This window comes from Lepidochelys kempii, chromosome 9 (genome assembly GCF_965140265.1).
Source record: "Lepidochelys kempii isolate rLepKem1 chromosome 9, rLepKem1.hap2, whole genome shotgun sequence".
Taxonomy (NCBI): Eukaryota; Metazoa; Chordata; order Testudines; family Cheloniidae; genus Lepidochelys; species Lepidochelys kempii.
Window position 1 is genome coordinate 45,505,773 of NC_133264.1, and position 26,787 is coordinate 45,532,559.

Consider the following 26,787-nt stretch of genomic DNA (forward strand, 5'->3'; position numbering starts at 1 on the left):
GGCTGGAGGGCTCTGTGAACAGATAGAGGAAACTGCCACAGCACTGGAGCAACCATCAGCAGGAGGCGCTAGCCATGCAAGAGAGCTGCAGTGCTGCCCAAAAGGTGGGTGCCCGGGGTAAGAGGACTCATTTATGTTGCTCTTGAAAACGCAACTTCCTGTTGTGTCACTCAAAACGTGGACTGGTTGGTGCTAACGTCGCTGCTGGGATCTGATGATAGCGGCCTGTGTTGGAATTATGAGGTTATTTGGCACACCTCCCTAGTCAGGCATCCCATTAACAGCAGATAATTCAGTGATGACCCCCTCCCTATATGAGGCTCATTTTAGCATTGACTAAAGGAGGAACTAGACAATCTAATTTCTATGATTAGAACTTGAGCTTTCGTGAGCTACAGCTCACTTCATCGGATGCATACTGTGGAAACTGCAGCAGACTTTGGGGGGGTGGAGGGTGAGAAAACCTGGATTTGTGCTGGAAATGGCCCAACTTGATGATCACTTTAGATAAGCTATTACCAGCAGGACAGTGGGGTGGGAGGAGGTATTGTTTCATGATCTCTGTGTGTATATAATGTCTGCTGCAGTTTCCATGGTATGCATCCGATGAAGTGAGCTGTAGCTCACGAAAGCTCATGCTCAAATAAATTGGTTAGTCTCTAAGGTGCCACAAGTACTCCTTTTCTTTTTGCGAATACAGACTAACACGGCTGTTACTCTGAAACCTATATTTAGAACGAGAGGCAAAAAGATGAACATTTATACCCTTCACTTCATTTTCTGTATTAGGCTGAAATCAGTGCCTGAGGTTGCATGCAGACAAGCACGCAGACAAACCCAAGCCTTCTGGTATATTTTGTCTGAGCTCAGAACTCTGAGCTGGCCTGTAAAATAAATGAACTAGAAAAGCATTCTGGGTACTGGCATGGAAAAAAGCATACCAAGCATTCTACTTTGCTTGCAGCAACTTTTTCAATACCATATTGTAGATAATCTATGTCGATTACATTTCTGTGTGGCAGAGAAACGGGGGTAGTTCTGGAGCTCATTCAGTTTCGGCTTGGGGATCTGTGGAACTGTGCTTCCCGGTAGCTTTTCAACTGCTTACAAAACATTGCTCAGTGTAACTATCAACGGACACACAAGTTCCACAGGGAAATGGGAAGGGAGTTTAGCAGCTCTGAGAAAATTGCTTTTCTTGTGATCGCAATTTTAACATTTTACAGACAGGAGGAAACTATTTGTTATTCAATGCATAGGTGCTGGAACTAGGGGTGCTGGGGGTGTTGCCGCACCCGCTGTCTTGAAGTGATTTCCATTATAAACAGCGTTTGTAGTTTGGTTCAATGTCTCTGAGCACCGCCACTGTAAAAATTGTTCCAGCACGCTTGATTCAATGTGACATCAGAGTTGTTTGGATGTTTCTGAAGAGGTGTTCGCTTCAGGTCAATGAAAATTCTATTGCTCTAGTAGAATTCCAGGCATCTGGCAAAATTCTTGGTCCACACTGGCCAAAGGAGGATTCTCCTGGTCTGAGGGGATCCCCACGTGGCTGGTTGATATATCAGGCCCTCCTGGTGACCACTTGTAAATCACCACCTCCTGGTCACTGGCAATCCCCAGATGCCAGAACTGCCCGGGGCAAGCTATAGGCTGCTCTAAGTTGTGCTGGGGACTAGCCCTCCCGGATGGTCCCTGTAAAGCCACCTTTGGCCCTGCACCCGAGGCTCAGCTGGACCATTGTATGTTTATTCTAGCCCTAGGTCACATACCTCCAAGCTACACAGTGTGCTTAAAAAATATTAAATGGTTAGTCTTAACAAATCCAACACCAATAAATCACCTTATGAAATCAGATTTAAGAGAAAAATCAGCTCCTGTTTCCCAGCCTTCCTTTGCAACTCATTGGCTTATGGCAGGGACAAAGTGACTTCTTCTAGGAGTCTCTGTATTTCACAAAGGGTTCATCATGTGTTCCTTCTTGCTGCCAGTAGGGGGCGTGGAGTGGGTCATCTCAGGGTTCTTTTACTGATTTTTTTGCAGATGATTAGGTACATTAATACAAGGGTAATTTTTTACCTGCTCACTTGGTTTCTGCGAGTTCCTTATCTATGAAATTTCTGGAGGATGAGATATTGAAAAACTAAATGTTGTACCTAATAGAAGCCTTCCAGCTGCAATGCATGCAATAATCAATTAATATTTAAAGATATATACTGAACAGAGTCTTAGGCCCCGATTCAGCAAAGCATATAAACCTGCAAATAATCCCATTGAAGTCAACAAAGCACTTAAGCAAGGGCTTAAGTTAAGGAAGTGCTTTGCTGAACTCAGGTCTCAATAAATATCCATTGCAATCAACCCTTCTATACAGAGATCTTACATTTTATTTTACCTAGTTAGATTGTAGAAGTATTTTATATAGGATCCTTCACATTGAGGACTACAAAATTTTCACACTGTTGAATTATAAGATAAAGAGCTAAGGAAAGTTTTAAAGCCAGAGAAGAAGCATCTTAGAGGGAAGGGAAAAGAGTTCCATATAAATGGAGCAATAGAAATGAAAGAATGACCCTTACTGCTCTCACCAGAGCTAAACTTGCACCCATCTCAAACTTTTGTCTCATTTTTTTTTTCTTTATCCTTTCTATAGTCTGGCTGGGACCAGGAGCAAAGGGACCAAGTTACCACTAGAAAAACTGTCCTAGTATTTCCAGCCTGGCTGGAAGCAGGAAGTTGTTTGTTCCCATGAGATCCCTCCTTTGGTTTTGCAGATGTAAGAAGTCTGGATATGTATCCAAGTGTTGGAGCCCCTAATGGAACCAAACCCAGACTCCAAACCTTCTGAGGTTAAAAATGTCCCAGGCGACCACCCTGTAGGAAATTAACAGAGGAGGCCAAGATTTGATCAAGAATTGAGCAAGCCAGTGGGGCGGAATAATAGGTCCTCTAGTGACTTACTGGTTGAATTGCACTGACCACCCACTTATTGTTTTGATTTGAGATAATCTTTTTTTCTTACATAAACCAGTTTTGATTGGCACAAAACTGTACTCCTAAACACATATCTACAGCCAAGTCTTTTGTCTATGTCCTACCCTCAAGTCTCTTTCCATAGGAAGTAGGTGAGCTAGACCATGTAACAGCTACCTACATAAAGCAGTGCTTTTTTGACACCATGAGATGTAAGCAGGGAAGTCTGGATGGCCAGGACAACCATGGAGAATTGGAGGATGCAGCTTTACTGTAATTTCATTCATTAAATGAAAATCATGGTAAGAAGAGTAGCCATTCTATGCCTCTAGCACACAGATCATGGGGAACCCAGAACTACTCAAGACTAAGGCCTGGTCCACACTACGAGTTTATGTCAGATTTAGCAGCGTTAAATCGAATTAACTCTGCACCTGTCTACACAACGAAGCCATTTTTTTCGACATAAAGGGCTCTTAAAACTGATTTCTGTACTCCTCCCCAACAAGGGGATTAGCGCTGAAATCGACATCACCGTTTCAAATTAGGGTTAGTGTGGATGCAATTCGAAGGTATTGGCCTCTGGGAGTTATCCCACAGTGCACCATTGTGACCGCTCTGGACAGCACACTCAACTCGGATGCACTGGCCAGGTGTACAGGAAAAGCCCCAAGAACTTTTGAATCTCATTTCCTGTTTGGCCAGGCGAGTTCATCAGCACAGGTAACCATGCAGTCCCAGAATCTAAAAAGAGCTCCAGCATGGACGGAACAGGAGGTAGTGGATCTGATCAGTGTATGTGGAGAGGAATCCATGCTATCAGAACTACATTCCAAAAGATGAAATGCCAAAACATTTCAAAAAATCTTTGAGGCCATGAGGGACAGAAGCTATAGCAGGGACACAACACAGTGCTGCATGAAACTTAAGGAGCTCAGACAAGCGTACCAGAAAACCAGAGAATCAAACAGACACTCCGGGACAGAGCCCAAGACATACCGCTTCTACGCTGAGCTGCATGCAATTCTAGGGGGGGCCGCCACCACTACCCCACCCCTGTCTGCGGACTCCGATGATGGGGTACTTTCCGCCATGCCTGACGATTTTCTAGATGGGGAAGATGAGGAGGAGGAGGATGAGCTTGTGGAGAGCACACAGCACACCGTTCTCCCCAACAGCCAGGATCTTTTTATCACCCTGACTGAAATACCCTCCCAACCCAACGAAGCCGGAGAAGGGACCTCTGGTCAGTGTACCTTTTAAAATATAATACATGTTATAAAAGCAAGCGTTTTTTAATGATTAAGTAGCCCTGAGGACTTGGGATGCATTCGTGGCCAGTACAGCTACTGGAAAAGTCTGTTAACGTGTCTGGGGATGGAGCAGAAATCCTCCAGGGACATCTCCATGAAGCTCTCCTGGAGGTACTCTAAAAGCCTTTGCAGAAGGTTTCTGGGGAGAGTAGCCTTATTCCGTCCTCCGTGGTAGGACACTTTACCACACCATGCTAGTAGCAAGTAATCTGGTATCATTGCATGACAAAGCCTGGCAGCTTATGGTCCCGTGTTTGCTGGCATTCAAGCAACATCCGTTCTTTATCTCTCTGTGTTATCCTCAGGAGAGTGATATTGTTCATGGTAACCTGATTGAAATAGGGGAATTTAATTAAGGGGACATTCAGAGGTGGCCGTTCCTACTGGGCTGTTTGCCTGTGGCTGAAAAGAAATCGTCCCCGCAGTTAGCCATGCGGTGGGAGGGGGGGGACATTGGTGCTGAGCTGTTCGTGTTTGGCTAGCAGGGATCTTCCCTGATACCAGCCACGCGGTGGGGTGAGGGGTAAAGCGATCATCCCAGACAATTGGATGCAGGGGGGTCAGTTTGATTTCTGCTGCTGCACGTTAACAGGAAAACCACAGCACTAAATGGCCAACTCAACATGCTTTGCTTAGTATAGGAGAGGAGGGCGCTTTATGAAGGTTGCAGCAGCCAAAAGACTATGGGTTACCATGGCTGCCTGCAAGCCGAATTCTGTTGCCCGGCACTGCATGTGTGATCTCTAATACCAAAGCCGCAGGCACTCAATATAAGATGCAAAATGCCACCTTGTACCAAAATCACATGTGCTATGTAATGTGACTAGTGTTGTTCACCGTGAAAGAGTATAGCCATTGTTCTGTAAAATGCATCGTTTTAAATACTTCACTCCCTTTTTTTCCTCCAGCAGCTGCAAATGTTTCAAGCCTCCCTCCTCCATCCCAAAGGCTATCTCAGATAAGGCGGCGAAAAAAACGTACGCGCAATGACATGTTCTCTGAGCTCATGCAGTCGTCCGGCACCGACAGAGCTGTGTGGGGGGACACAATAGCAGAGTACAGGACAGTGGCCGATGAACGTGAGGAGAGGTGGCGGCAGGAAGATCAGAGGAGATACAAGGCAACGCTGGGGCTACTGCGGGATCAAACGGACATGCTCCGGCATCTGGTGGAAGTTCATGAATGGCAGCAGGATCACAGACTGCCGCTGCCGCCCCTGCTTACCCACCCACCCTCCTCCCCAAGTTCCATAGCTACCTCACCCAGACGCCCAAGAACGCCGTGGGGGGGAGGCTCCGGGCACCAAACCACTCCACCCCAGTGGACAGCCCAAGCAACAGAAGGCTGTCATTCAACAAGTTTTAAAGTGGCCTTTTCCTGCCCTCCTCCCCTCCTCCCACACCCTATCCTGGCTACCTTGTGAGTTATCTCCCTATTTTTATAATCAATTAATAAAAAATACATGGTTTTAAATGATAGTGACTTTATTTTCTTTGCAAGCAAGCTGTGATCAAAGGGGGGAGGGTGGGTGGCTTACAGGAATTTAGAGGCAACCAAGGGGGCTGGTTTTCATCAAGGAGAAACAAACAGAAGTGTCACACAGTACCCTGGACAGTCATGAAACTGGTTTTCAAAGCTTCTCTGATGCACACTGCGCCCTCTTGTGCTCTTCTAACCTCCCTGGTGTCTGGCTACGCATATTCAGAGGCCAGGCGATTTGCATCAACCTCCCACCCCACCATAAACGTCTCCCCCTTACTCTCACAGAGATTGTGGAGGACACAGCAAGCAGCAATAACAATGGGAATATTGGTTTCGCTGAGGTCTGAGCAAGTCAGTAAACTGCGCCAGTGACCCTTTAAACGTCCGAATGCACATTCTACCACCATTCTGCACTTGCTCAGCCTATAGTTGAACAGCTCCTGACTACTGTCCAGGGTGCCTGTGTACAGCTTCATGAGCCAGGGCATTAAGGGGTAGGCTGGGTCCCCAAGGATAACTATAGGCATTTCAACATCCCCAACAGTTATTTTCTGGTCTGGGAAATAAATCCCTTCCTGCAGCCATTTAAACAGACCAGAGTTCCTGAAGACACGAGCATCATAAACCTTTCCCAGCCATTCCATACTGATGTTGGTGAAACGTCCCTTGTGATCCACCAGTGCTTGCAGCACCATTGAAAAGTACCCCTTGCGGTTTTATGTACTGGCTGCAATGGTGGTCCGGTCCCAAGATAGGGGTATGCGTTCCGTCTATCGCCCCACTACAGTTAGAGAATCCCATTACACCAAAGCCATCCCCTATGACCTGCATATTTCCCAGAGTCACTACCCTCGATAGCAGCAGCTCAGTGATTTCTCAGCTCAGTGGGCTACTTGGATCACAGCAGCCCCCACAGTAGATTTGCCCACTCCAAATTGATTCCCGACTGACTGGTAGCTGTCTGGAATTGCAAGCTTCCACAGGGCTATTGCCACTCGCTTGTGAACTGTGAGAGCTGCTCTCATCTTGGTATTCTTGCGCTTCAGGGCAGGGGAAAGCAAGTCACAAAGTTCCATGAAAGTGCTCTTACGCATATGAAAGTTTCGGAGCCACTGGGAATCATCCCAAACCTGCAGCTCTGTGAGGTCCCACCACTCTGTGCTTGTTTCCTGTGGCCAGAATTGGCGTTATACGGCATGAGCTTGCCCAAGTAACACCATGATCTCCAAATTGCTGGGGACTGAGGTTTTAGAGAAATCTGTGTTCATGTCCTCATCACCGCACTGCCATCACCTCCTCGCCTGGTTTTTCAGGTGCTGGTTCTGCATAAACTGCACAATAATGCGTGAGGTGTTTCCAATGGTCATAACTGCTGCGGTGAGCTGAACGGGCTCCATGCTTGCTGTGCTATGGATCCAGGGAAAAGAGCGCGAAATGATTGTCTGCTGTTGCTTTCATGGAGGGAGGGAGGGTTGACTGACAACATTTACCCATAACCACCCGTGACAAATTTTTGGCCCCATCAGGCATTTGGAGCTCAGCCCAGAATTCCAATGGGCAGCAGGGACTGCGGGAACTGTGGGATAGCTACCCACAGTGCACTGCTTGGAATGTCAATGCTTGCCACGGTATTGTGGAGACACACCGCCGAATTAATGTGCTTAGTGTGGACGCATACACTCAACTTTATACAATCTGTTCCCAGAAATCAACTTCTGTAAAATCGGAGTACTTTTGTAGTGTAGACATGGCCTAAGTTTCAAACACAACCTGAAAATCTCTGCAGCAATTGAAGCCCTTGCTATTGCAGTATTTGTGACTATTCCCATTATACTAAAATTCCCAACTTGTGATGGTTGCAGGAAGTGTTCCATTTCCATACACAATTTTTTTTGTCTTTAATGGATTTTCTATCATCTCAATTGACTGAAAGGGTCTCATGGGAAACTGCCCTGACTACAACTGAACACTCCCATCTACATGCAGACATCTTACTATTCATTATTTGTATTATCATAGCACCTAGAAACCTTACTCATTGACCAGAACCCCATTGTGCTAGGCGCCGTATAAACACAGAATAAGATGATGGTCCCTGCCCCAAGTGTGAGACTGTTGTCCAATTATATATTCAATCACATGATAGGAAAATTAAATGTAATCCTTTATACAGGTGCCAGGTGTTGTCAGCAGCAAAAAGGGCCAGGTTCAATTTTCTAGGGGTTCCTTCTAATGACTCAGCTAACACTGACTTAGGCCCTGCTCCAGAAAACAGCACCCTGAGCACCCTGAGCACCCTGAGCACCCTTGATGGGCAATACTTCCCCACTCACAAGCACTGAATCCAGGAGATAAAACAAACAGAATGAATTTGGGAAAACCAGCTAATTAATCCGTAAAACCCGCACCCCCACAGGGTGTTTTATCTGTAATCCGAACCTCAGTCCTCCTTTGGCAGTTGCTGTCCTGGGTTGCAGAAGGCCAAGGATGCCGGCAGGCCAATATTGTCAGGGCTGCTATGGGGGTTCTACCACCTGACCTACCTGGTGTGACTTCTGCTTTAATTGCTGGACAGGATGGCCCATGCTTTAGGTGGGCTGTGGCTTCAGCCTACGCTGCCTCAGCTCTGCTTCTGCCACCACCACACTGTGCTTCCCGTCACCTCAAAACTGGCGCTGTTGCTCTGCACCATCCGTCACCTCAACGCTGTCCTCAGCTCTTAGGAGAGGCTCAGTGATACCTAGGACTCTTAGTTTTCACCACCCCAGAGGTGCTCCCAGCAGAATATGGGAACCATTCCCCTCTGTCTCTGTCTTTAGCCTCTCTCACCCAATGGTGCCTGATATCAGCCATGGTCTGTGTGCCCTCAGACATATCTGAAGTAAGTTCCTAGTCCTTGTATTTCCCAACTGCCTGCCCCAAACTCAAAAATTTACTGTGCTTTACCCAATATGCCCCAAATCAGCATATAACTAAAATGCAAATGAGGCCTGGCCCGTTCAGTCAGTTCCTTTTGTTGTCCAGCAGATGCTGGCAAAGAGTTTATAAGCATGGAGTTTATAAGCATTTCTCAAGCAGCTCTGGGCCAATGTTCTACCAACGCATCAACAGGTGGCAATAGAGAGCTCTTTACTCTCTGAACCACAGGGCTTACATAAATGAGAACTGTTATGATGTTTTCCTTAAATTCTTTGCATAGGATGTCTGTCTGCTGTGCTAGACCAAAACAAGTTTGACCTGATCTCCTAAAGAGATCTGTGGGAGTCTTTAAAACTGTGGGGTGTTGATGCACCTGCCTCCTGTTGATAAGGTTTGGGGTTTTCAGGAAAAAATAGAATGAAAAATTAGAAAACTAATCAAGGAACACGAGTCAAGGATACCTTGGAAAGTAACTTTTCTTAGTATGAGGTCAAATGAACTCCCTGCATCTTGCAAACTGCTCTCAACACTGACAATTAAAATTTTATTTGTGTGCAACCACTTCCTGAGAAGAATTCTTCAGTAAAAAATAAAATAAAAACCAGTCCTTGCTCTCAAAATCTGAGGAGGCCATATGGGAGAATCACGTAACTGGGGCGGGTGCGGAAGGTCATCTAGAAACACTTGCTAGTGGTTGGGACAGAAAGTGGGAGAGTCGGCGAATGAGAGGTGACTCTTGAGGCCAAAATGCTTTGGGATTGTAACTTAACAAGGTTTCAATGTGCTCTGAATTACACTCCATTACTAGACAGGCTGGTGTTAAGTCACAATGACTGTTTGGGGCCATTAATTCCATACTCTACCCTTCAAAGGGTTTGTTCTGTTTTTTTAGAAGACTGAAAAAAATACTGCCTCATACCCAGAATCCTCCTTACCTCTTGACTGACTTGTAACCGTCTTTCCCCATCACCTCTTCCTCTTCCCGACAAACAGCCCCATAAAGCCACCAACAGCTGTAACTTTGCTATGAAGACCCACCTCAATGCCCTGCCCGCCAATCTCTCTTCTCCCTAGCCTTGCTCTTTATCTCTGCCATCATCATCACCATCATCCAGTCCATTCCCAATTAAACTTTCCCAGTATCATTCCAAACTGCTGCTATCACCCCCTAGCTTTTGAAAAACCCTTACTTGCCCCCTTCACTCGCTTTCTAATGTTCTCATGTTCACCCTTTCCTGTTTCCCCTTTCTGCCTGTCTCTTACAGCACAAGATCCTTGACGTCTTTTGGCTTGGTTTTGGGCCCTTTCACAATGCTGATTTTGCTCCTTTGAGTACTTAATGACAGATCTGTAAGTTTATTCCATGTCGCTGATCCCCCTAACACTACATATTTTTAATCCTTAATTTTGCACCCAAGGTCAGGGATAGTGCTGTCATCCTTGACCCCAACCCTCCCACTTTCCTCTCCTATCTCCCTTGTCTGCTTGGCCTTGACCCTCTAGAAACTTCATAAACTTCTTGTCCATCCAAAGTGTGACAGGTTGCCCCACTTTAAGGTGCCACCTGATGTTCTGCCAGCCTGGGTCCCCTTTACCCTATCTTGCTGAGTTCTAGCACACACAGAGGCCTGGCCACACCCAGCTGCAGAAAGACACAGACACTGAGATCAACTCTGGGAAGACTCAGCTTAAGGGACTTGCCCCAGCACTCAGGTGGCACCTTAAAGGGGAGCAACCCGTCACATAAAGATTCAAAATTATTCTGGTTTTTACAACTCAGTGGACTTGCTCCAGGCTACGTCTCCGATCAGCGACCCATGCCTACCATTAATACACTTACTGACTTAGACCTTCCTGTGCTGGTATCTTAGGGGTGTTGTTGCTAGATATACTACTACTTTTGGACAATAATATTATGGCCTTGCTGCTGATGCTTTGTCCATCTGTGCCTGGCCGTGAGTTTGCAATCTTTTCTATCGGACGCAGACCTTACCACCATCACCCATGCCTTTGTCATATCAAGGTTGGGCTCCTGCAATACACCGTAAATAAAGCTACAGCGTCCATCTATTCAGAAGCTGGTTCAAGAAAGTAGCTGCCCCTTAATAAGGTAGGGTACACAGTGCAGTGTAATTACTCTGAGATTTGTTATGAAAGCTCCTTGGTTTCCAGGGGGAGTTTAAATCATTGGTTTGGGCTGTGAAGCCTTAAATGGTCTGCATCCTGCCTACTTGAGGGGACGCCTCTTTCCCTGTGTGACAGTGGCACACATTCTGATTGGTCGAGGGGCTCAAGCTGGAGCTTCTTGATATGAAAGAGAAGGGGCTGCCAGCACGGTGTCCTCTGGCAGAGCACTGCAGCTCTAGAGGTTGCTTTCTTCTTTGGTCCAAAATAGCTTAGATCGTTGCCTTTCAGGACACTCTGCAAGGATCACCTATTTGCTAGGGCTTGGGGGACAACTGAGGTTTTCATGTGGGGATCCTGAGGGTGGTGTTGTTTAGTTACTGGCTGGGAAGTTTTATTTTAACTTTGTGGTATGCTGCGGGGGGGTTATTTTGGATTGTTTATTTAATAATTGCAGGGTGGGACAGACATTTTTTTTTTTTGTCCTCCAGTTGACATTAGGAAGGATCAGGGCCTGCAGCAGAGCCAGTTGCTGGACAACCTAGTGAGGACATCTGGCCTATAGCAGTCTGCCTGATTGATTGGCGACACCGCCTGATTGGTTGGAAAAGTCAGCAGACAGGCTCTTACGCCCAGCAGCAGTTCAGCGGTCACTCCAAAGCATTCGCCCACAGCTGGAATAGCTCCTGTGCTTGCTTACACCCAGCCTTGCTTCAGGTAACCTGGTTCTGACCCTCAGCTCCAATTCTTGACCATTGGCTCTGGTGCCTGGCCTCTGACTCTGGGTCTGACCCTGGGCTCAGATTCCTGACTACCAACTCCTGCTCTAACTAATAGACCTCACTCTTTCTCTCACCATTGGCCATGACAGCTGACCTCCCAGGCACTGGCAGACATAAATAATGCCCCTTTTTTGAGTCTGTCACCGCATTAGTTTATGAAGACAGGTTTACAAAGGCGAAAGGTCACTACATCTACCTCTAAATATTTTTCAGCAACAGTGGATAAGGCATCGATTGAGCAGCCACAAAACCTTTCTTATACAATCAATATCAAATGTGGTACCACCTAGAATAGAGACAGAGTGTGTATTACAAGGAGTATGGACCGCAGATCTCAGAGACGGTACAGGAATCATAGGCGTACACACTTTTGCTTTTCGTGAACACGTGCCAGCTGCTTTTCAGAAAAAGCATTCTGGGCCCACAGCCAAAATGTGTCAAATCAAGAAACAAAACTGAAAAGGGGGCCCCAATCTTGAGAGTGCCTGTGGCAATGCCAGCCATAGAGAATGCAGAAACCCAGCAGAGAGGAATTTATACAAGGGTTGATTTAAAAAATGTATGTTTGTAGAAACCCCCCAGATTGAGTAATGTGTAAAGTCTCGAGAGGTAGGAAAGGAGGAACCAACCATACAGCTGGGTGCTTTCTTCCTCCTTTTAATTTTCACTGCATTACGAAGTATAGAGCTGGGAATTCTTCACCTGGAACAATGCTTTTGGCTGAGTTATTTATGGACTGAGAGAAACAAAAGCATAGGCTCTGTTCTGGGTCATGTGAGAGGGCCTGGCACGGCTGCTATTTATTGCCTTATGCAGCACCACCTGCTGTTAAGAATGCAGTACTGCAAGGGAGGCAGTCCTGCAGCTTCCAATTGAAATTGCCGGGAGAAGTGGAGATGGCTTGCTGGCTCTACCCCTTACTGGTTAAAACCAATGGACTCTAAAACTCATCCCTAGGTTCACTAACTTGCCTTAACCTGGCAGTTTAGCCTAGCATCTGGTGCGCATAGCAGTCTGGTGTAGCCTCCATGTTTGCTAGTCCTAGAAAGGATCTCCGACTTAGAAAAACCCAACCAGAGAATAATTGTCAATATCAAGCACTTGTTTCCTCCATTTCCTTCTGGCATGAGAGAATGGCACTGGGAAGTGATACATAAGGCTATGATTTAATCATGGATATTTTTAGTAAAAGTCATGCACAGGTCACGGGCAAGAAACAAAAAATCACAGCCCGTGACCTGTCCATGTCCTGTACCATAAATACCCCTGATTGAATCTTAAGGTGGAGGCACCAGCAGCTGGGAGGGGGAGCCCCAGGGCCCCCTGGCACTATCTGTTGGTGGGGGAAAACCTGGGGGGCCTGCAGCTGCTCCAGCCACCACCGCGGGGGGTGGGAGCCCAAGGGCCAAGCGCTGCTCAGGAGCTCCCTGCAGCTGCCTGAGCAGTGGCCAGTGCTGCTGGCCCTGGGGCTGCTCCAGCCACGGCTGGTGCAACTGGCTGTGGGGCTGCCTGAGCAGCTGGCTCCTGGGGCCAGCTGCTTGGGCGGCCCTGGGGTCAGCCACACTGGCCACTGCAGAAGTCATGGAGGTCGCAAGAAGTCACAGAATCCGTGACTTCTGTGACCTTCATGACAAACACAGAGCCCTAGTGATACGCAATATAGTGTTAACAATTCCCTTGAACAGCACCATTTACTGAATGAACGAAAAAAGATTGTACAAAGGAAGTGGTGCTTTAAGAAGTAGAGCAAGGCTATTGCTTCTCAAGAATGGCTCCTTGTGTGTCAGGAAGGTGTGGTTTTGGTTTGTTATTTAATCCAGATATTGGGGTTGAGCAGTGTACTGTCAAACAAAGACTGGTGGGTATGGACATTTCCCCATTGGTACCTGAAGGTGTAGCTTGAACTGATTGTAGAAGTAATGTCTTGTTTTGTTTTTTAAAGTATAGGTTGGGTGTTGAACACTTGTACCTCTCTGGCAAAGACTGTTGGGGTGTTTCATATGTAACTCACTGTTCAGCATATGTTACCTGTCCCACTTCATATTTGATCCATGGAGGTTTAGTGTTACAGCTTCCAGCAACAGGACTTGACTCTCTAGCTAAAGATGCAGTGGCTTGTGCTTTCAGCTCTGGAGATCCTTGGTAGAGCAGGTCAGGAATTTTACAGTGAAATGTGTTTTGTCTAAACATGTCGATTCATAAAAACCAAATCTGTTGGCTGGAAAGGGTCGGTTTCGATGAATATCCCAATTTGAAAAAAGTTTCTAAATGTCCCATTTTGATTTTTTCTAAATGAGTTTTCATTTTTTTATTCAAAAATGGAAATTTTAGTTAACTTATACTTAAAGCTTAATTTTCTTTAAAAAGTTTGAAAGCAAAATCAAATGTTTGACCTGATTTTTTAATTTATTTATGAAATTTTTCAAGTTTCCCCCTTCCTTCTCCCTCCCCCTCACCCAGTTTCAGGATGGAGAAAAACTTCTAAGGCTGTGCCTACACACATGAGAGAGGCACAGCTGTACCACTGCAGCTGCGCCGCTGTAAGGTCTCCCGTGTAGCCGCTCAATGCCGGCGGGATCGAGCGCTTCTGCTGCCATAGTTAAACTTGGTGGTAGCTGTGTCAGTGTGAGAGCATCTCCCGCCGACACAGCACTGTCCACACCGACGCTCATGTCCGTGAAATTTACGTCACTCAGGGGGAGTGGGGGGATGTTTTCACATCCCTGACTGACAAAAGAGCTAGTTTCAGAGTAACAGCCGTGTTAGTCTGTATTCGCAAAAAGAAAAGGAGTACTTGTGGCACCTTAGAGACTAACCAATTTATTAGAGCATAAGCTTTCGTGAGCTACAGCTCACTTCATCAGATGCATATCGTGGAAACTGCAGCAGACTTTATATATACACAGAGAATATGAACCAATACCTCCTCCCACCCCATTGTCCTGCTGGTAATAGCTTATCTAAAGTGATCATCAGGTGGGCCATTTCCAGCACAAATCCAGGTTTTCTCACCCTCCACCCCCCCCCACAAATTCACTCTCCTGCTGGTGATAGCCCATCCAAAGTGACAACTCTTTACACAATGTGCATGACAATCAAGTTGGGCTATTTCCTGCACAAATCCAGGTTTTCTCACATCTCCCCCACCCCCATACACACACAAACTCACTCTCCTGCTGGTAATAGCTCATCCAAACTGACCACTCTTCAAGTTTAAATCCAAGTTAAACCAGAACATCTGGGGGTGGGGGGGTAGGAAAAAACAAGAGGAAACAGGCTACCTTTCATAATGACTTAGCCACTCCAAGTCTCTATTTAAGCCTAAATTAATAGTATCCAATTTGCAAATGAATTCCAATTCAGCAGTTTCTCGCTGGAGTCTGGATTTGAAGTTTTTTTGTTTTAAGATAGCGACCTTCATGTCTGTGATTGCGTGACCAGAGAGATTGAAGTGTTCTCCGACTGGTTTATGAATGTTATAATTCTTGACATCTGATTTGTGTCCATTTATTCTTTTACGTAGAGACTGTCCAGTTTGACCAATGTACATGGCAGAGGGGCATTGCTGGCACATGATGGCATATATCACATTGGTGGATGTGCAGGTGAACGAGCCTCTGATAGTGTGGCTGATGTTATTAGGCCCTGTGATGGTGTCCCCTGAATAGATATGTGGGCACAATTGGCAACGGGCTTTGTTGCAAGGATAAGTTCCTGGGTTAGTGGTTCTGTTGTGTGGTATGTGGTTGTTGGTGAGTATTTGCTTCAGGTTGCGGGGCTGTCTGTAGGCAAGGACTGGCCTGTCTCCCAAGATTTGTGAGAGTGTTGGGTCATCCTTTAGGATAGGTTGTAGATCCTTAATAATGCGTTGGAGGGGATTTAGTTGGGGGCTGAAGGTGACGGCTAGTGGCGTTCTGTTATTTTCTTTGTTAGGCCTGTCCTGTAGTAGGTAACTTCTGGGAACTCTTCTGGCTCTATCAATCTGTTCTTTACTTCTGCAGGTGGGTATTGTAGTTGTAAGAAAGCTTGACAGAGATCTTGTAGGTGTTTGTCTCTGTCTGAGGGGTTGGAGCAAATGCGGTTGTATCGCAGAGCTTGGCTGTAGACGCTGGATCGTGTGGTGTGGTCAGGGTGAAAGCTGGAGGCATGCAGGTAGGAATAGCGGTCAGTAGGTTTCCGGTATAGGGTGGTGTTTATGTGACCATTGTTTATTAGCACTGTAGTGTCCAGGAAGTGGATCTCTTGTGTGGACTGGACCAGGCTGAGGTTGGTGGTGGGATGGAAATTGTTGAAATCATGGTGGAATTCCTCAAGGGCTTCTTTTCCATGGGTCCAGATGATGAAGATGTCATCAATATAGCGCAAGTAGAGTAGGGGCTTTAGGGGACGAGAGCTGAGGAAGCGTTGTTCTAAATCAGCCATAAAAATGTTGGCATACTGTGGGGCCATGCGGGTACCCATAGCAGTGCCGCTGATCTGAAGGTATACATTGTCCCCAAATGTGAAGTAGTTATGGGTAAGGACAAAGTCACAAAGTTCAGCCACCAGGTTAGCCGTGACATTATCGGGGATAGTGTTCTTGACGGCTTGTAGTCCATCTTTGTGTGGAATGTTGGTGTAGAGGGCTTCTACATCCATAGTGGCCAGGATGGTGTTATCAGGAAGATCACCGATGGATTGAAGTTTCCTCAGGAAGTCAGTGGTGTCTCGAAGGTAGCTGGGAGTGCTGGTAGCGTAGGGCCTGAGGAGGGAGTCTACATAGCCAGACAATCCTGCTGTCAGGGTGCCAATGCCTGAGATGATGGGGCGCCCAGGATTTCCAGGTTTATGGATCTTGGGTAGTAGATAGAATATCCCAGGTCGGGGTTCCAGGGGTGTGTCTGTGCGGATTTGATCTTGTGCTTTTTCAGGAAGTTTCTTGAGCAAATGCTGTAGTTGCTTTTGGTAACTCTCAGTGGGATCAGAGGGTAATGGCTTGTAGAAACTCGTGTTGGAGAGCTGCCGAGCAGCCTCTTGTTCATATTCCGACCTATTCATGATGACAACAGCACCTCCTTTGTCAGCCTTTTTGATTATGATGTCAGAGTTGTTTCTGAGGCTGTGGATGGCATTGCGTTCCGCATGGCTGAGGTTATGGGGCAAGTGATGCTGCTTTTCCACAATTTCAGCCCGTGCACGTCGGCGGAAGCACTCTATGTAGAAGTCCAGTCTGCTGTTTCGACCTTCAGGAGGAGTCCACCTAGAATCCCTCTTTCTGTAGTGTTGGTAGGAAGACCTCTGTGGATTAGTATGCTGTTCAGAGGTATTTTGGAAATATTCCTTGAGTCAGAGACGTCGAAAATAGGATTCTAGGTCACCACAGAACTGTATCATGTTCGTGGGGGTGGAGGGGCAGAAGGAGAGGCCCCGAGATAGAACAGCTGCTTCTGCTGGGCTGAGAGTATAGTTGGATAGGTTAACAATATTGCTAGGTGGGTTGAGGGAACCATTGCTGTGGCCCCTTGTAGCATGTAGTAGTTTAGAAAGTTTAGTGTCCTTTTTCTTTTGTAGAGAAGCAAAGTGTGCGTTGTAAATGGCTTGCCTAGTTTTAGTAAAATCCAGCCACGAGGAAGCTTGTGTGGAAGGTTGGTTTTTTATGAGAGTATCCATGTTTGAGAGCTCATTCTTAATCTTTCCCTGTTTGCTGTAGAGGATGTTGATCAGGTGATTCCGCAGTTTCTTTGAGAGCGTGTGGCACAAGCTAGTGCAGACAAAGCCTCAGTCTCAAACTCACAGGACAGGAAAATGTTTCCTGCCAAGCCCTCACCTCTCATTCAATCCCTAAGCGAGAGGGTGGTTGTTGCAAAAATAGCTAAACAGTGACTTACACATGCCTGCTGCAGCACGGAGAGTCCTCTCCCGGCGTTATCTCTCAGCTTCCATAGATCTCCCGGTGCTGGGAACTCAGGGCACGTCTATGTAGCCTGCAGCAGCCAACCTCCCAGCCCAGGTCAACCGACTTGGGCTAGCACGGCTCGGGCTAGCGGTCTAAAAAGAGCTGACATTGCGGCTCAGACTGGAACTTGCAACCTAAGCTTCAGAGGCTGAGCTCTAGCCCAAGCTGCAACTTCAAAATGCATTGATACGTGGGTTTTTGGTTTTTTTTTTAATGGCTAAGGAGAGCCCTGCTAGCCTGTTGACCTGGACTGGGGGGCTTGCTGCTGCAGGCATACCTAAGAGGCTCTTGGCTGTCCTAGATACCCTTGAAGGGGAGCAGGGCTGAAAGCTGGCACAGTATGGGTAGAGCTGAACGCTGCTGCTTGAACAGACACAAAGGTCCAAACGCAGCCTGAGCATGTGGCTGAGGAGAGAACCAGCCGAGCAGGCTGGGTTGAAATAGCTTTGGTCCTAGAAGTCTTAGATACACTCATGGGAATAGATAGTAGATAGTTAGAGCAGCTGGGGGCAAAGGGAGATATGCAGGGGAAGGTGGCTTGGGGGGAAATGCCTTAATTTGGTGTCAGCCAAAAGCTAGAAGGGTGAATGCAGGGTAAAAAAAAGCCTAACCTGTCAACAGGAATTGATTGACTGTGGCTAAAGAGCATCTGCACAAGATGCTGGACTCATGAGCAGCTGCACATATTTGTTCCAGCCAGTCCGGCTGAGAGGTGCAGCCTTTGGAGCAGGAAGGGCTGAGCAGCACTTTGAGTGCAAGGACAGATGCCTGATGACCTGGTGGAGGCTGCAGTTTGCATTGCACACAGGCCTTGGCCACACCGCTACCACCTGTACCTGGAATTAAGGGGATGAGGCTGGAGGAGCAGCTGGGGCTGCTTTTTCACAGGCTGTGTTGAAATTCTCCTACTTGGTGACTAACCAAACATCTCTGAGCTGTGGCCAGGAATAGAGGTGACTCCCACTGCCATGCTGTTCAGCTGAGAGGCACCTGGCATATAGGACACCAGATTTGCTGCTCAGAGGTAGCCAGAAGCTAGAGGTCTTCCTGTGTGAAGCATGGAAGTGAGTAATGATATGAAGAGGTTTCACTCACTGCAGGCTCCCCTTGCAGCTTCCCTTCCCTCAACCTAGCTACCGCCTCTGGGGGAGGTGGATTTACTCCCCTCCTCTTGCACTAGTAAGCACCTACACTGTAGCATTTTAAGTGTAGACATAGCCAAAGAGTGTAGGGCTGTTCACCTCCACTGGCTGCCTGCTACTGAGCTGTTCTATTCCCCTTTGAAGCTCCTTCACCAGCCTGTGCATGTGTTGCCTGGGCTCAAAGAAGCTCTTTAACCACTTCCCTTCTGGTGCAGGGTTTGTACACTCCTCCCCACCCCCCGTCCACCAGGACTGCAGGAAATACATAGAAAGCCAATGGGCAAAGTGGACATCGCAAGATTCCATTGGAACCAGAACACTTGTGGTTTGAATGAGACCAGCAGAGATAATAGGACCATTCCTTTAAATCCGGACAATCCTGATACAGTCTGACAGCTGATGACCTGCCAAGCAGAAATGGGCATGGGCTGATAAGGAGAGAGTCCTTTTTAAAAACCAGTAAATGTAAGAAGGGGAGGAAAGTAAATGATTAAGTCCAACAGGTTTGAAAGTTTCCTCCTGCATGAAAGTTGCTCTTTAATATGAAATGCTCCTAAATAAGCTGTACTGCTAGAGGGAAGGGATAACTAAACAGAGGAGAGAAATGCTTGGCTGACAATGACAGAGAGAGGGAGAATAGAAAGGTAACATGCAATCCATCAAGAGGGCAAGTTTCATTATTCACTGCTCCGTCATTTTGCTCTGAAGTTTAAATGTTGTGCAGGATGCCATTTGGGATTTATCATTTTTAAAAAGTTTTTTCTTATTGAGAAAGGGAGCAAAATATTTTCACTATTACTCAGTAACAAAGCGGGCCTCTCGGCAGCTAGAACATCCAATCTTATCATGAAGAAAGCTGGGACCTTGCTCTCCAGTTTAGATGATCAAATACGTGACTTATGTTTGTTTTTCATAACTGGCCATTCAGTAGCATTGGTGGCCGGTCCTTGAAACTTACTATATATGTATCTTGATCATCCGCTCATCCCTTTAAAAAAATTCATGGTGACTTAAATCAGGTCCAAGCATAGAAGCAAAATGTTTCATTTGCTGCAACACCCGTGCTTCATACCTCTTCCTCCCAGGGCTGCCTAATACCATCGGGTGAAAGTCTGGGATGCTTCCTATTTTGTTGGAAACAGCTCAGAATGATAAAATTATAGTGACTCCAGGTAAGACTAATGTTTAGCACTGTACAAATATTACCTTCCAAAATGGGAGATTGGTATTAAATATTATGCCCATTTTCCAGAAGGGGATGCTGAAGCAGAGAGATGAAGTGACATACTCAAGACCACAGTGGGAATCACTATTTGGAATTCAAGGCTTCCAGGCCACCTCTTCCTTGAGACCACACTGCTTCTCTGTTACTTCAAGCAATGTGCTAGTGACTTACTCCAGATGGGGCCAGGCTGGTGTCACATTGTGCAATCCACAACAGGGTGGGCTGTGTGTCACCACCTGCCCTGTAACCCTAGGTGCCTTCAGTGTTCTGCTGATGTGGCTCACAGCCTGGAGCTAGCAGACAAGAATGCATGCAGTATCTGTGTAGTAAGCAGCTCTGGCTCAACACTCTGGTTCCAGCAGCCGGCTTGTTACACCCCAGCCACACTCTGGTATCCACCAGCCTTGGTTACTACTGGCGATGTGACCCCAACACACTCCCTGTCCCGAATTGCCCCAAAACCATGATCTCTGCAATGTCCAGCCCTTTCCTGGGTCATTCAGAGGAATAATAAGGTTCCTTTGCTCCTTTAAAGAGTCAGCACCCAGCAGCTTGCCACATTAACTGGAGATAACAATTACTTCAATTCAAACAGCATTGAGTTGGTTTAGATTAAAATATAACAAGTTTATTAACAACAGGAACTAGGCTAAGTGATGCCAAGTAAAAGAAACAAAGATAGAGATGGCTGCAAGCAAATAAAAGTCAAGAACACATCCAAAATTTTATCTTGTTGAAGATGGTTTCCCTCACCAATTGCTCTTTGCCTGGCCTGGTTGACTTTCTCTCTCTCTTTCTCAGGACCTTCTGCAAAAGTACGGAATCCTGGTTCCCCTTGTCTTCCTAGGTGAAAGATAACGTGTGGCTCTTAACCCCTCTCTTCTATAGTCCAGTGGACCTTTAAAATGGATTCTTCTGAAGTTCATTCAAGCCCTGAGAAGAAGACATGGAGTGGGGTGGGCAAAGGAATCTCATGCTGGTTTCTTCACTCGCTGTTGTTTGCTAAAATGCAAATTGATCTGTTTCTGCTTCAAAGGAATGGCCATGTGACATGTGATTGCTAATCAACTCTGATACCTGGCTGGGGGAGGGTGGGGATCTTGGCTTGTCCTTTGTCTGGGAGGACCCTGTTTATCCACACGCACACACACACACACACACACACACACCCAGCTTGTCTGGTAAACACAGTTTAGTCTGACATTTCCTTCATATTTGTATGGTCCCTTGGTTGTTTATCATACGCACACCATGCAAGAATATTCATGATCAGTGTGTTAGTTTTCCAATGATACCTTACATTACACATAGCAGATGCAGAATATAACATTAATGAGTTAGGGTTCACTGAACTGGTCGGGCCTGCTGAAACCCACTACCTGACACCAGTGCATCTCTTGCATGGGGATGCTGTTAGGGTCATAGTTGCCCAATTCAGTTTTTAATGTAACATTGCAGTTGTGTATTGCATTAGATTCTGGAAAATACTTGGGCTGTAGATTCAGGGAAATTTATCTCTCCTTGTCCCCACCCTACAGAGCCACTTATCCTAAAGCTCTTCTATTTCAGAAGGCGTTTAGCCAGAGCTTTTAAAAACCCTGAGATGATTTGAAGAAAATGTTAACTGTCCATACTAGGTGGACATAGTTACTCTCTCTGAGCTGAACCCATCTCAGAGACTATTATTATTGTGTTCCACAAGTGCTTAGATACCTCAAATGAGATCAGGGTCCCATTGTGCTTCACGCTGTACATACATTGTACAGTCTTTGCCCTAAAGAGTTACAGTATAAACAGACCAAGGGTGGGCACCATTATCTCCATTTTACAGATGATGCTGTGAGGCACTGTGCTGGGAAGGAGTCAAGGGGAGGGGAAGGAGCTAAGGAGCTGCTTAGACCGAGGCAGCTTTGCCTTGCCACACCTGCCAGGCGCATGCAGGCTGGAGGAGGAGCCGAAAAGGGGAGCAGAGTAGCTCACTTGCAGGCTGCCAGTGGAGTCTTGGGCCCCTGACTGTTCATGGTTTACTCAAAATACTGAGGGAAAAGGACTCAAGACTTTTGCAAGGTGTGAGACAGTTTATTTAATTTACTTAGTTTACATGCCTTTGCTTCTCCCTCTTGTGTGGGGAGGCTGGTAGGCAGTGATCCAGGGAGCACTCTAGGGTGCACGGCTCAGCCACTTATGGTCTGGGCTCTGGTTTGGAACCCAGTGCAGACGGGTCCGGGTTCCCCTACCTGTGCTTCATGGGGCTGGAGGGAAAGAGTTTATCCCTGATACCAGAGACTCAGGACTAGGAAAGTCCCGTATCTCAGAGGCTTGGCTGGGTAAAGCCTGAAGCCCCTTGCTGGGCAGCAGAACTAGCCTTTGTTGGACTCTTGACCTACCCCGGAAGGAATGGACACAACTTGTGGCCCAGCTGGAGTGCCGAGTTACAAAAGGGGACAGACTACAACAGGGCCGGGGAGGCAATCAACAGGGGTTGTCAAGACAGAAGAGTGCCTGTCATGCTTTTGCCTATTCACTATGTGGCACTTGTGGGGAGCAGACCCCTTCACAGGCACACAAAGATTAAGTGACATGCTGAAGGCCACATGGAAAGCCTGTGGCAGAGCCGGGATGTGACCTTTGATCTCAAGTCCCAGGCCAATGTTTTACCAAGAAGACTATCCCTCTGCTTGCTAGTTTAATGTATGGGTGTTTAATATAAATGTTTTGCCATTGCAGAGTGTCGGTGATTTAGTAAGCTATGCAAACAAATGACCAATGTGCTGTTACTTTATCCGTGTTAATACCAAGCCCTGTACTCTATAGCGCTGGAGTGGTGGATATATGCAGCACTGCTGAAGCCAATTAATCAGTAGCAATACTCAGGAACGAGGGAAGAAATTAAAGCTGGACACTTTGCTGGATTGATTCCCTTATGTGCTAAACTTGAACAAATATGTTCCAGTCAGTAGAAGCCTGGGAAGCCAGTACTCAACCGTACAAGACCAACTGCTGTAAGGCAGATAAAAAGAAAAATAGCAAAATGCCAGACACAGGCTACAGTGGCTGGAGATCATCTGTGGAGGAGGGAAATATTCTTTAAATGATGAAGGAGACAATAACTCACAAGAGGCAGATTCTCCAGTGAATCATGGGATGCTGCCTCCAATAAGTCAGCAGAAATATGGGTCTGGAATTTAAAGGCACTCATCCATCAGTGATTCTGTTTATACAGATTTATCTGTATAATTTTTTCTACTGTTTTTATATATTTATAGGTCTGATGTTTTAGTTTACCTGTGGGTGGCACTCTAATTTTAGAAGCAGTGGTGACTATGAAACAGAGCAATTAACCCTGTGACACCAGGACTTTTTTTCCTCCTGGCATGTATCCTAGGGTCAGAAAACATTAAACTTTTTCAAGCTTGAGAGCCACTGGGGCTGCTAAAAACATAAGATGTGTGAAATCAGAGGGCTCTGAGTGACCTTGTTTTAAAAGCGATGTGTTTTGGGAGATTTAGGCTGGAGCTCTAAAAGAACCCATGTCCAAATTACAGCTTTTAATACCAGAGAGATGAGGTGGGTGAGGTAATATATTTTATTGGACCAACTTCTGTTCTTGAGAGAGACAAAGATGTTACCTCACCCACCTCGTCTCTCTCTAATATCCTGGGACCAACACAGCAACAAAACCACTGCAACTTCTAATACTGTCAAGGGAAATTGTTGTATGGGCCCCAGTGCAGCCAGGTACTTAAAACATTCATTTAACTTTAAGCATTTGTACAGTGTCATGAATTCCAGTGGGGCTGCTTGTGCTTAAAGTTACAATGGTTTCCTAGAACATATTTGTGATCAGGATCCCAGTGACGGCCAGCTGAAGTCACTCAATTAAGGTGAACTGCAAAAAATGGGGTAGACAATCCCCAAAGCTGGTGGATATTTTCAATATTTAGATTTACTAAGTCAGCATAAAACAGCTTCATTACCTCACTGGTTGCCCAGAAGCCAACAACACAGTTCCCTTAAAGTGATCCAGCCTCAGGCCTCCATCCAGGTACCCAAGTCAAATATGATGAAGATTTCTGAAAATCTTATTTTACCATATAAAATAAATGGTTCTACCAGTCCTAAAGGATCAGACACATTATCTCCCAGGTTAATGAATGTTTCAGATCTTACCCAAATACACGCATACTGCCAATTCTTATTAACTACACTAAAATTTATTAAAAAACAAAAGAGAGAGAGAGAGTATGGTTAAAAGATCAGCATATATACAGACATGAGTTCAATTCTTGAGGTTCAAATTCATAGCAGAGATGGTGAGCTTTGTAGTTGCAAAGAGTTCCTTTAGAATTTAGTCCATAGGTTATAGTCCAATGTCCAATATCACATTCAAGGAGTACCAGCAAAACTGGGATCTCAATCTGGCAACTCAAACTTCCCCTGATGAAGCTTAAGCTGATCTGAGATAAGAAGGATTGGGACCCACATATCTTTTATACATTTCAGGCCTTCCTGTACAAGTTGGGGGTCCCACCTTTCTTAAGCATCATCATTAATTATTTACACAGATTAACATAAGGCAATTTATCCATTAGGCAGTCTATCACCGGTACTTAGCTACATGAATTAACATAAGGCAACTGCCTGTTTTTCCACCGTTCACAGATGATTTGCTATACATTTCAAAGAGAGATTAATACCGCGATATCCCGAGTTTACAATTCATTTATATGCTAGGATGTTCTTTTGATCTCTGAATTATCAGAATATAGCATAGCCAGGGACTGTTAATTACATTGTTGACCACTACCCCTATATATGTAAATACACAAAAACATAAACATTATCTCCCCACATGTCTGTACGGGTTGAATTTGACTCATTTATTTTGCAGGATGTTTAACCCTTTCTGGCCATGCATCACAATATTATGAACCAACTTAGCATGTACAGGTTCCTACAGATGGTGGGTGACCCTCACCAGCATTGGAAGTTTGCCTGGGTTTAGATAAGCATCAACAAGTCAAATGCTTATTTGGCTGTCCTAAACTGCTCTGAGCATCCTATTATTTTTGGTACTTGTCTCCCCCTGACTCATTTGCTCATCTCATCTACTCGTTCTATCTTAACTCAAGGAATATGAACATCATTTTCTACGTATTTGTATAGGAGCTAGCACAATGGGACCCTGGCCTAGTTGGCTTTTGGGTACTACAACATTCCGAGTGTTAAATAATTGCGTATTTTTATGTTTAAAGAATATTAAAGTTGCAAGTCAAGGACTCAAAGGTTAGGAAATGCCAGAATTAAGGTTGCCTGCGTGTGATGGGGCTTGACCCCATCACCTGCAAGGCAATGGAAAGGACCCAGTGAGTCATGGTCTGCACATGTAGGGAGTAACTAATTGCCTCCTAGATAGAGGAGGTGGAGCTAAGCCCTATAATCAGAGTAAAGGAGCTCACTGGGGAAGACTGCAAAGAAGACTGGTTCCTCTGATGGAGAGAAGCCCTGGCCTAGGGCTTAACAGGTAGGGAACTAGAGTGAAGCCTGAGAGGGGTGGAAGGGCTATTAATTTGAGATTTGTTTGTATCTTTATTTGAAATTGTTTATGCTACCCTGGAAAGGGCCGAGACTTTTATAGATGTTGCCTGAAAATGGCCTAGGAACTGGCCAGTAGAAGGGGTGTAAAGGTTAAGTCCCGGGCAGTGCCGCATCCAGGCACAAGGGGTGCCCTAGAAGTGAGGATGCACACTGACACATGGTACCCAAAGTGGGGTTTGGAGACCCCGCTCTGAGGAAGGTGGGAGATACCAACTGCCTTAAAGATGAGGGGTAGACTGATTCTCTTTTAGGGAGGGGGAAGATGGATGATGTATTCCTTATGCTGTGGCAGCCCAACAGGAACGGACACATGCTCTTTTGTTGCACCTACTACGAGGGCAGCAACAAGCTCAGACAACAATGCTTCCTGCAATGCCTAGAAAATGGAGACCAGGGACCCAGGTAGTCTGTCTAATGGAGAGAAAGCCTGGGCTAGGGCTTAACAAACAGGATATGACAGAGGAACTAAGGTGAAGCCTGAGAGGGACGGAAGGGCTGTTAATTTGGACTTGTTCATGCTACCCTGGAAGGGATTTGGAATTTTATAGACACAGACTGAGAAAGGTCATTGCAGGCCAAGGAACTGGCCGCTCGTGGGGGTGCAAAGGTGAAGTCCCCCGCAATGCTGCATCCAGGAGAGGTGAGGGAGAACCCTAGAGGTGAGGACACATGCTTCCAATGAACAACATCAATATGGCCCCCTTGTGAGTATGTATTATGATAGTCTTTAATCACATGACCACATACTGTATTTTCCACTGGAATGAGGCAGGGGTCCTGTAGAAATAATAGTATGTGACCATGTAATTAAAGACTGTATCATACTGCATATCGTACCGGGGCTGAATTAAAGTTGCACAAGCTACCTGAATTCTGGCATTCCCTAACTTTTGAGTGCTTGACTTTGCAACCTTAACGTAGTGGGGGTTTTTAAATGTAGTGGGTTTTTTTTAAATTTAATATGTAATTTGTAAAGTTCTTTGAATGTCCTTTGGGATGAAAGGTGCCCTACAAATTATTAATAGTAGTTTAGTGAATATGCATAAGTGTGAGTTCCCTTGTGCAGCATCAATGAGTTGTAGCTAGGGCATGACATCCCATAAGGGCTATCATAAATAGCAGTTCTTTGGGAACATGTAAATATATATATTTCCAAACAAAAAAAATTACTGAAAAAGAACTAATATGAAATGGTGTTTCAGCAGAGCACAGCTAACACCCTCTGGCCCTTCCCAATTATACCTCCCACTCAACCGTAACTTTGCCTGCAAACTGTGCAAATATACAGGCAAAG

At 45.9% G+C, this 26,787-nt stretch overlaps 1 protein-coding gene across 1 annotated transcript; it reads left to right on the forward strand.

The window, feature by feature from the left end:
- Positions 1-2,689: 2,689 nt before the first annotated feature.
- On the forward strand, positions 2,690-5,740 carry LOC140916910 (uncharacterized). Its single transcript, XM_073358806.1, has 2 exons — positions 2,690-4,219; positions 5,195-5,740. The coding sequence occupies exons 1-2, from the start codon at positions 3,850-3,852 to the stop codon at positions 5,707-5,709; spliced, it is 885 nt and encodes a 294-aa protein (XP_073214907.1). The 5' UTR covers positions 2,690-3,849; the 3' UTR covers positions 5,710-5,740.
- The last annotated feature ends 21,047 nt before the right edge of the window (positions 5,741-26,787 follow it).